At 43.4% G+C, this 11,974-nt stretch overlaps 1 protein-coding gene across 1 annotated transcript in view; it reads left to right on the top strand.

Moving 5' to 3' along the window:
• The window catches only part of LOC137421215 (leucine-rich repeat-containing G-protein coupled receptor 5), a 131,295-nt gene extending 119,694 nt beyond the window's left edge, over positions 1-11,601 (top strand). Inside the window, exons 17-18 of the mRNA XM_068107044.2 lie at positions 9,028-9,105; positions 9,229-11,601. Coding sequence (XP_067963145.2) covers positions 9,028-9,105; positions 9,229-10,361 — 1,211 coding nt within the window. The 3' untranslated portion in view covers positions 10,362-11,601. The remainder of the gene's footprint in view (positions 1-9,027; positions 9,106-9,228) is intronic.
• Positions 11,602-11,974: the final 373 nt, after the last annotated feature.

Below are 11,974 nucleotides of genomic sequence, written 5' to 3'. Positions count from 1 at the left end.
AAGATGGCCGCCACATAGGAGCTCTATGGTCATGTCTAGCTTATCGAACTTGTTACCATTGGATTCGGGGCCCTTGAAAATGTATGTTTAGCCGTTAGAATCAAAGCTCTATGTTATTTAGAAGCTGAGATATTGAGAAAAATTAGTTCTACGGCGGCAATTTTGAAAATCCAAGATGGCCGCCATACAGGAGTCTGTGCAAATAGCAACATTGGTTTTCTGACTGACTATACAATATAGTTTCCAAAAATATATAGTATTCCAAATCCCCCAAAAATTCCAACGAAATTACATAGTGAACCTGACTATTGGTTAATTTCCCCCACTGACTGCAGAAGGAAATGCTACCCTTCGTCACAAGGCGCATCTCTCGCTCCCAGAATGCACCAGGATGTTACATCACTTCCACCCCCCCAAGGATACTGTGGTTGCTAAAGTCAAATCCAGTGTTGTCTAATGTCTCTGTTTGCATGCAACAGCAACTCCCCTAGTCTTAAAACCTATAAACAAAAGCAAATAACAAAGAGGCAATTTGGAACAAACAAAACCGATTGTCTAACAATGGCGTCGCCGAGCTTGGATCTGCTGAGTGAAGAATCTGATGTCCCCCTGTCACGTGACCAGATACCCAGCTCTGATTGATGCACGTTTGTGAGGGACATACATGCACCGGATAGACAGACAAACACTGTTCCAGTCGGCATTGCACTATGGGCTACGCCGTAAAAATATGGCTGTCGAACCACGTGACCGATGACATCAGCAATTTCTTTTTTTCTCGACCAATTTATCCCTAGATCACGCTCAAGCAATTTCATACTGGTCGGATGAAGCATTCTATTTGTCGCTTTACGACGTCATAATGAAGACACCAATGACATCATCATAAACATATGTTATTCCCCATGGGGAGTACTTCAGAATGAGCCACCTTTCTAATTTTTTTTTTTCCATGGAGTGCTTTCGGAGATATGGAGGTGCAAAGTTTTTCGTTTTTTCCAAGACGGCGCTCAACCACGTGACCTATGACGTCATATTTCTACACTCTAAAACATCATCTACACTCTAAAACACCAAGTTCCATCAAATTGCCCTCTCACTTTATCTACACCATTCATAAAATAAGCAAAAGTGGACACCATTTACATATCATGTACGGAAAACATAAAGAAGGGGGAGAAAAGGGAAAGGATTTTGGAAGTTAAACAAAAATTGGAGTGAAGAAAAAGTGGGGCGAGTGGGTCAAAATTCCATTCTTCCATTGTTTTTTTCCAAATCAAACAACAAACTTCAAACTTTGTCTGAGTAAAAATTTGTTCACTTTATGATCTTGGTATTTTTACCCTGGGCGCACGAAGTGAAAAGTGGGGTTAAGCATTCAAGTGCGTACGTACGTGTGCCGAACGTGTCTGCATTTAAAAAAATCATTTTCTCGGCAACCGTTGGTCCGATTGACACAGCATTTTAACCATTGGAGCACCTCCTCCTGTATAATATTTAAATGATTATTATGACGTCATAGGTCACGTGGTACACGCGCCATCTTGGGAAAACGTTACACCTCTATATCTCCCAAACCGCTCAATAGAAAAAATTGAAGCATGGCTCATTGTCAAGTACTCACCATGGGGAATAAGACATGTTGATGGTGATGTCATCGTTGCCTTAATTATGACGTCATAATTCGACAAGTACAACGCTTGATCTGATCAGTATGAATAAAACAAAAATTCCTCTGCAACTGTTAGTCCGATGGAAAAATTTTCAGAATATGTGCGGCTCCTCGTGTTGAATTTTTTAATTATTATTATAACGTCATAGGTCACGTGGTACAGTCGCCATCTTGGAAAAAATCGAAAAAGATTGCACCTCTATATCTCCGAAACCGCTCCATGGAAAAAATTGAAACATGGCTCATTGTCAAGCACTCCCCTTGGGGAATAAGATATGTTAATGATGATGTCATATGTGCCTTCGTTATGTCATAATTCGACAAGTGCAACATGTATCCGATCATTGTGAATTTTTTTTTCTCAGCAACTGTTGGTCTGATGGGCACAAAAGTTTCACCATAGGAGCGCCTCCTCCTGTAGAATATTTTAATGATAATCATGACGTCATAGGTCATGTGGTACAGGCGCCATCTTGGAAAAATCGAAAAATGTTGCACCTCATATCTCCAAAACCGCTGCATGGAAAAAATTTAAACTTGGCTCATTGTGAAGAACTCCATATGGGGAATAGGTGTTGTTAACGATGATGTCATTGGTGCCATCATTATGACATCATAATTCGACAGGGACAATGCTTAGTCCGATCAGTTTGAAATATATTGAGCGTGATGTATGCAACAATTATTTTAGAGAATATAAATTTATGATGTCTTCGCTCACGTGGTCTGGCAGCCATATTGTATCGAAGAAAAAAAAAAGTTCAAAAACAGAAGAGTTGGCTCGCAGCAAGTTGACTGCGCAGGGTAAGTATTCTATGAATACCATCTAGTTAATGAAAGTGTACAAGAACATAAAATAAAAATTGGCACAGAAGGTGGTCGCTTGGCCCATCACATCAATACTCCAGCATTTCCCACTTACTACAGCTCGGAATATATATAGAACAAACTACAAGAATGAAACTTGACCTAAGTGTTGCCAATAATGCTCTACTCTAAAAAAAAGATACCACATGGCCTGTATTGTCCTACAACCTATACGGAGATAGGACAGCCCGTTTTGCACCCTCTCCACCATTCCAAAGGACGTTTTCAATGGAAGTCCGCATTGTGAAGTAATTTAAACGTTCTTGTGCAGTTGTTTCAATGAGAAAACACTATCAGGTTGAGACGATCATGCCAGCAGCAATATCGCCTGAGCAAACCACAGGTTTCAAAACGGACCAAGTGTATCATTTGCCTGGGTACCTTCAAACACAAAGAATAAAAACAACCTTGCATCCCATAATCAGTTGGCTTCCCTCCTAATTAGCGGATGGTGATGGCTAGCTTTGCACACGATAATTCATAAATCAAGATGGACTGGTCTAGCCAAAATACAACAAACTTGAATGACTTGCGGCATTTTGTGCTCTGATCGCAGAGTGGTCAGGATGGGCAGACAGATCAATCATGGAATAACCTCACTCTTCAATGTTGATGTCTCTCCATATCTGCAGTCAGCAAATCCATCTGCTTTGTGATCCAAGGATACATTTACTGTATCTACAAAAACCATTGCTGCCATGTAACCCATAAATGACAGTGAAAGACCTGCTGGCAAGATGTGGAACCATCTTGAAAACTGCCCAAATTAGGACCTCCTCCATTCTGAGACCGATAAAAACAAACCTAAATCTGCATATTTAAAATCACCATGTGCCGTGCTCTATACAGAGTCGGTTCCACCAAAGGAGTTCCCTGGCGGGGTTAACAATCTTGGACGGGTCGCCACTCCGACACAGGAAGTCAGGGCAGGAATTTGTAATTTGGCCATGGTGCTGGCAGTAGATCGCCTACTCTTGGCGAAGGACACAGAGGGATCTTTAACGTCCACCAACAGATGCTGGCAGATGGGACGGGGAGCCCAGGGATGGCACACACATTGATGAACCATCCTGCCTGCAGCTTATAGATGGGCCAACATTCTAACCCAGGCTAGACAAGTCAGAGGTGAGTGTGCATACCTATAGGCTTGGCCAACCTGCCAGCTAGATTTGATATGCTCAATCAAAACACATTACAGACCACAAATCCTCATCGATTTGCTTGTTGAGAATTCTTCATCGATTTGATTTTAATTCCACCTTCCTTAGCCGTTTTCAAAAATTATGTCTATAAAATTGCTGTAAAGATAACGAATCTCCATTTCCAACTAAAAATCCATCATAGTCAGAATAAACAAATAAGCAAATTTCAGCAGCAGCAATAATTAGGATATACATTTTTCGTAAGACTCAACTGACTTTTAAAATGTTCTTAACCTCTCCGAGAGATCTCCATGGGATCAATATCGATCAATCCATCTCCATACCCAAAAGGATTGATACCAAAATGGGCCAATATGCATTGGTTACGTGGATTTGGGAATATTTCTTATGACTATTGGACAGCCCTCCTTCTCAATTGATAAATGCCTTTTCTTTTTAAAAAGTTAAAAATAAATGTGATGTAAGAGAGATGAACATGTAAACTTTCGCCCAAAGACCAAAGTACATGTTCATGCAAAGTCATGTCAGCGCATGTCATGAGTAATGTGCCAGTTTACCGGCCCTGAGGGCCAAAATACATGGTCATACAAAGAGTCACTGTTTCTAACTTAAAGGTTCTTCAACAAGCCAAAAACAAGTTATACCAAGTAGATACTCACAATACTGCAAGGCATGCCATTGTTATACACTTTACAACATATATTGTTAGTAAGACTATATATATATATATACAGGCGTGACCAAAAATATTAGCACCCTTGCACATTTTTCAAATAACTCACAATTTCCCTTAAAAATAAGTTGAAATTGACAAAAGTATTTGCTCTCCACAATTCAATATTTCACTGTTAATATTACAGAACCTTTGTTTTTGATTCAGAACTTAATATATTCTTTTAAATCAGAAACTAAAAAGAAATGTAATTGACAAAATTATTGACATCCGAGACTTAATATTTGGTAGCACAGCCATTGGACAAAATAACTGCAGTCAAGCACTTCCTATAGCCATGAATGAGCTTCCTACACCTCTCTACTGGCAGTCTGTCCCACTCCTCTTGTGCAAACTGCTCCAGTTCTCCCAGATTTGAAGGGTACCATCCCCCAGCTACTGTTTTCAGATCTCACCACAGGTGTGCAATGGGATTTAGATCTGGACTCATTGCTGGCCACTTCAGAACAGTCCAGCGTTTTTTCTTGAACCATTCCTGGGTGCTTTTTGAAGTGTGTTTGGGGTCATTGTCCTGCTGCAAGACCCATGACCTTCGACAGAGATCCAGCTTTCTGACACTGGATTGAACATTGCACTCCAAAATGCCTTGGTAATCTTCTGATTTCATGATGCCACGCACACATTCAAGGCACCCACCAAAACATCACTGAACCTCCTCCATGTTTAACTGTAGGGAAGGTGTTATTTTCTTTGAAGGCTTCATTTTCTTTTCTGTAAACATAGAGATGATGTGCTTTACCAAAAAGCTCTAATTTTGTCTCATCTGTCCACAGGACATTCTCCCAGAATGATTTTGGCTTGTTCAGGTGTGTTTTGACAAACTCCAGTCGGGCTTTCGTCTGTCTGTCTGTCACACACACACACACACACACACACACACACACACACACACACACACACACACACACACACACACACACACACACACACACACACACACCACCAGCGGGGTCCTCATGGGTCTCCTTTCATTGAGTTGGCGACGGATGGTGGAATTTAAATTGTTGTACCTTGTGTCTGAAGGTCAGCTTGAATCTGTTTGGCAGTTGATTGAGGTGCTTTCTCCACTATTCGAACAAACCTTCGCTGCAATCTTCGATCAAGTTTTCTCTTACGGCCACGTCCCGAGAGGTTGGCTGCAGTGCCATGGGCCTTAAACCTCCTGATAACATTGCGTACGGTGGACACAGGAACATCAAGGTCTTGGGAGATGGACTTGTAGCCTTGAGATTGTCCATCCTTGACTACAATCTTCTGTGTGATCTCGATCACAAAAACGTCATTGGTCACATGGTGTGATAGCCATATTGGATTGAAAGAAAATATTAAATAACTAGCGGGGTCACCCGTGGGAATCCCACGGGTGACCCCGCAAGTTTGCATTGACGTTCGTCGATGGACTCGTTCGCCCGTCTCATTCGTTTTCTTGCTGCATCCTGTTCAAGTCTGCGTTCTTCATCGATCGTCTCATTCATTTTGGAAATAGAAGTTTCCACGCAGCGCATGAATTGTCACGATCCTCAAGAGGAATTTGTCTCGTAATCATCAAATGATAAATGGCAAGTAAATTATATTGTGGAAAATTAAAGATTTCAAATAAACCTATTTAAAGTGTATTCGCACATAACTAATTTTAAAAAACGAAGAAATATCTCTCAGTAATTTCCTGAAACATATTTTACTTCCGGCTAATAATGTTGAATTAAATAAAAACGAAGAAATATATGTCGGCATCATTGTTGACGTTTTTGTGACGACTGTCATCAAACGAAAAAGTAATATATCGTAACGGAAAAGCAAAAGCGAATTTTTAATATATATCGACACGTTGCCGTTGGTGTCATGTTGGGCGGTGTATGATACACCATGACGCGATTTTTAAAAATATATCTCTGCATTTTCCCGCGTGTGTGGAATGTTCTCAATTATTGCTGACACCGAGTCCAAAACCATCGATAAAAATGAAATCATATGGTGAGTTAGATTGGAGATAAAGGCGTGAGAGAGACTCAATGGCCTTGAAGTTGAAGTTACAGGCGTTTGAGAATTCATTTCGTTCTATAAACGGCAACTTTCATTGGATTTCCTTCCCGTTTTTTTTCAACCGAGTCGAAAACTATGTTAGCGACTGTGAAAAATGAAATGATATATCGAATTTTTAATATGTATCGACACGTTGCCGTCGGTGTCATGTTAGGCGGTGTATGATACACCATGACGCGATTTTAAAAAATATATCTGCATTTTCCCGCGTGTGTGGAATGTTCTCAATTATTGCTGACACCGACTCTAAAACCATCGATAAAAATGAAATCATATGGTGAGTTAGATTGGAGATAAAGGCGTGAGAGAGACTCAATGGCCTTGAAGTTACAGGCATTTGAGAATTCATTTCGTTCTATAAACGGCAACTTTCATCGGATTTTCTTCTCGTTTTTTTTCAACCGAGTCTAAAACTATGTTAGCGACTGTGAAAAATGAAATGATATATCGAATTTAAAATAGATATCGACACATTGCCGTCGGTGTCATGTTGGGCGGTGTATGATACACCATGACGCGATTTTAAAAAATATATCTCTGCATTTTCCCGCGTGTGTGGAATGTTTGTGGAAAATTAAAGATTTCAAATAAACCTATTTAAAGTGTATGCGCACATAACTAATAAAAAAAACGAAGAAATATCTCGGTAATTTCCTGAAACATATTTTACTTCCGGCTAATATGTTGAATGAAATAAAAACGAAGAAATATATGTCGGCATCATTGTTGACGTTTTTGTGACGACTATCATCAAACGAAATAGTAATATATCATAACGGAAAAGCAAAAGCGAATTTTTAATATATATCGACACATTGCCGGCGGTGTCATGTTGGGCGGTGTATGATACACCATGACGCGATTTTAAAAAATATATCTCTGCATTTTCCCGCGTGTGTGGATTGTTCTCAATTATTGCTGACACCGAGTCTAAAAGTAAAACCATCGATAAAAATGAAATCATATGGTGAGTTAGATTGGAGATAAAGGCGTGAGAGAGACTCAATGGCCTTGAAGTTACAGGCCTTTGAGAATTCATTTCGTTCTATAAACGGCAACTTTCATCGGATTTTCTTCCCGTTTTTTTTCAACCGAGTCTAAAACTATGTTAGCGACTGTGAAAAATGAAATGATTTATCGAATTTGATTTGAAATAAAACTGGGGGAGAGCAAGACACCACGGGCCTACAAAACAGGACTCAAAGCTATGCGAGTTAATAAAATGGTGGATATTTGTTTATAGCCACTCCCAGAATGGGTGGAGCTATGGGTGGAGCTACTCTGCAAACCGAGTAAGCCACACCCCGGACAGACACCCAACAGATAGACAGACAGACAGACAGAATCATCTACGGCTATTATAATATAGATATGTGTGTTGTCTCACTTATAATTGTATTCACCCACATTTTGAAAAAAGGTTGCCATTTCTTGGCCGACTGTGAGCATCTTCTTTGGAGAACTTTTTTGAACACCTTCATAGGTGGCCAGACGAGCGTACGACGGTTATTTTAAATCCATTTGTGGCGGAAGTATCTGAGAGATACGAAACCATTTGTGTAATAGATTCAGGTGGTCAAATTGATCAAGAACCACCTTCAGAGGCCATTTTTCCCTGCAGAGCAGGGTTTGGCCTTTTTCAGGCACCGTGGTCCCCTTTTTGAAGCAATGTTTTACGGCCGGATGCCCTTCCTGCCACCAACCCTGTTAGTCACCTCTTGCGATACACAGAATTACCAGTGAACTGGTACTCAATTTGCTGACCTCGGAAGGATGACAGGCTGAGTCAAACCCCTGGCAATCGACCGGGATTCAAACCCAGGATCCTAGGATCCCAAGCCGGCACCCTAACCGCTAAGCAAACACCAGGCTTGGGAGGTCAAATTGATCAATTGTGAGAAATTAGCTCGACGTGACCTTTTAACCCCTTCAGTCTCCCTCACCGATAACTAGTGGCAGCACCACCACCGAGTCGGTTAAGAAAACACTTGTGACGTGAGGAAAGAGGGCCTACATAACCAGTTTAAACAGAAGAAGAACCCTTTGTGATTCTTCGAAAGGATCATTTGCATAGAGACGAGGCTAAAACACAGAGCTCTCATTGTGTCCGCGAGTCGCTGCGAGCGCAATCGAAACCATTTGCCGAGCTCTCCGACAGACCAGGGAATGGGATCGGAGCGCGAGGGGACGCGTTGCCCCGGCGCACGTGACGCAATCAATGCGGCCTCTGTTGCGGCTCGAGCGCCGTTCTGTTTTGCCTCGAGTTATACGAGAAGAGGAGCGTGTGTTGTGCTCCGTATATCTGGAGAGCGACGTGGCCGTGTGCGTTCGGTGCGCAGAACGTCGTGTAGCGAACTCGGACGCCACTTGGGACTGATTGAAAGCAGTTGGGCTTCAGACACTTGGGTCTATTTTCCTTCCGTACTCGCTTCATTTGCAGTCATGGGATGTGGTTTTATTGTTTATCCTTTAATACATTCACTTGCAGGGAAAGATCCACGATTCCACATGGTGGCAATTAAAAGTACGACTTGTTATTGTTTTTGCAGAGGACCTGGAACCGGATGATTATATCCAGGACTTCGACAGCAATCTGCAACCGGAAATCCATTGCAGCCCTAGTCCAGGTTAGATCCGACCACAGCATTCTCCATCGTTATCATTCCATCCCACTCACTCGCACTCCTCCTTTACAAAATCATTGATGCTCCTAACCTGCTATAAATGACCTTCGCCCCCGACCCTCACAGGTCCTCTCCAGCCATGCGACAACCTTTTGGGTGGTTGGATGGTTCGTCTTGGAGTCTGGTTCCTGTCTGGAACTGGAATCATTGCCAACGCGTTGGTGGTTATTCTGACGTTTTCTGGCTCACATTCCCCACCGCTTGCCCGCCGACTCCTTGGCCTACTTGCCGGGGCTAACCTGGCCACGGGTTTTCATGGAGCGGCACTGTCCGTCATGGACGGTGCTTGGTTTGGTCATTTTGCCCAGATTGGTCCTCGCTGGGAGTCGAGTTTGGGCTGTCGACTGGCAGCCTTCCTGGCTGTCTGGGCGGCTGAAAGTGCCCTGTTGGTTATGGCTGTGGCGGTTACAGAAAGGGCTTCCTATTGCTTAACCCGCAGGAATAAGACAAGGCCCAACAGGTGTCGTTTCGTAGGCCCTGCAGCAGTGCTAGCTATTACTGGAGCCGGCCTCCTGGCTGCCCCACAATTGGCTGGAGGACTTGTGGCTGGGCCATTGTGCTTGCCGTTACCTGGCCTTCCTGGAACTTCTCTGTACTACACCGCCACATTAGTGCTGCTCAACATGGTCGTGTTCCTCGGAATGGTCGCGGCTTGCGCAGGCTTGCATTGCACTCTCAACAAGGCCCAAAAATCTGCGGAGGCCGCGGAACAGGCGATGGCGCGGCACATCGCTTGGCTGGTCTTCGTGAACGGCTTGCTCTTTTTCCCTGCAGCTTTCTTTGGCATCGGTGCCCTGCTGCACCCGGTGGTAGTGCCACCGACAGTGTTGCGCAGCATATTGTTGTTGTTTCTGCCCCTGCCAGCATGTCTGAACCCGCTCCTCTACCTGCTGTTCTCACCACGTGCACGTTTAGAGGTCGCGGCCCTTCATGCTGTGCTCTGCCGCCGAGGGTGGCATCGACCTCCCACCGTTTCCACGACCATAGGTGTAACGCCGAGCACTCGAGCCTGGACGAGGCCTTTACTGGGTGCCCGGAAACAGGCCGTCGCAACCGGAGCCTCACACGTCTGCCTCGTGCCATGCCGCTTCGCAAACGATGGGATCGACTCTTCGAGCCAATCGGGAACCACGGATGAAGAGGAGCTAGGGACTTTGTCCAGACCACGGCACGGTTTCCTGTTTCTCGATCATTCTTGAGAATCTGACTCGGACTCTTGGGACGTAGTAGTCCAAATGCGTCGCTGACATGAGACCAGACCGCCTCACGGCCGCGTCTCTCTTTGGCTCACCAAAGGTCTAATCCCAAGGCTGCATCTGTTCTGGAATGAAGGCCTTGCGGATCTCCCTGGGTAACTTGTGAAAGCTTCTTGCACAGAACTCGAATGCTTAATGCGCCATTTTCATTCAATAAGCACTTTCGACGAAAACTTCAGCTTCACAACAACCATCTAATCACTTCCTGTACATGTGCGTCTGTCTCCCTGCCCAATAATTCCACTAGCTTCAGGGAAAAAAACCAAAATAAAAACGCAATGGCAGTCAAATTTGAACCCATACTGCAGGCCCAATAAAAAGGGTCACGTAGACCATTTTGGGACAACCTCCGTTACCGAATAAAGGCCCAAAATATAATAATCGGTGTGACGAACAATAATTAACCTTCGGTATCATTAAAATGCCGAGAAACTGTCCTCTTGTATTGATAACCATTGGATGACCCCGGCCTAACCTCCTGGTTGGGCCTCTCAGGATGAATAAACGTGTGCGTTTCATACTGCCCGGGATCCGGGGACATTGGCCACGTTCGTGCCATTTATTATTTAATTTAAAAAATATCCTTATTTAAATGTTTTCTTGAATTGAAGTTCATCCGGCTGTATTTAGTTTGTTTACTCTTCGTCCCGGTTATATAAAGTTGTCCCATTATTATTGTCTTTTGACCCAAATGCGCTCTTTAAACGTCCACGCGAAGTTCCTCGTCTCGTGCATTACACGTGTAAGTGCTGTAGGTGATCGAACGAACAACTCGCTGGTCTCCAAGGTTTCCGCAGCTCACTGTGTTACCTGGTCGTTGCCTTTGTTGATGCATGTGCCGAGCAATGGGATTGGCAGCAGTTCAAAGGTAATCTGCACCATGAGCACTCCTCATTGAAGGGATGTAAAAGGGGAGGGGGGCGGTGGTCGGGGATATAACCTCACCTGGTAATGACTACTTATACCACCATGTTGTTAACCGAGTTACCATTTATATGTTACCTTTTGTAGATGAAATGGATTCTATTAACCTCTCAGTTTTACTCGGAGAGGTCTGACGGATGGTTTATGGGGTACTTTGTTCGCTACATGTATGTTACCGTATCTAGTGCTGTATCCGGTGGTTACTTTAACACAGGTCACAGTCAGTGTGAAAAATAAAATGAACAATACGGTGAATGGACAGGAGATTCCGTGTGGTTGTGTGTGCTGGGAATTTATCCTTACACAACATTTTACTGTTTGTGATGTAAGGATTCTGAACAGTCGGGCCGGGTGGGGTGAATGCATTGGGTTCTGACACTCAGACTGGTGTCTCGCATTTTTACACTGATTTATTCGAATACACACAAACGCAGGCGTGACTACACACCATGCATATGCACATGTCTGCACACGCGTGCAGGCACGAATACACACGACACAAACATACACAAACACACATGCATCTACACACATCTAAACACACACACATTTGCACACAAACACATGCATCTACACACACATCTACGCACAAATATACACACAAACACACATAAATATACATACAAACACAC

This window comes from Myxine glutinosa, chromosome 1, assembly GCF_964187855.1.
Source record: "Myxine glutinosa chromosome 1, kmMyxGlut1.1, whole genome shotgun sequence".
Lineage (NCBI taxonomy): Eukaryota > Metazoa > Chordata > Myxini > Myxiniformes > Myxinidae > Myxine > Myxine glutinosa.
Note: the sequence above shows the minus strand (reverse complement) of the source record. Positions and strands in the feature narration are given on the sequence as shown.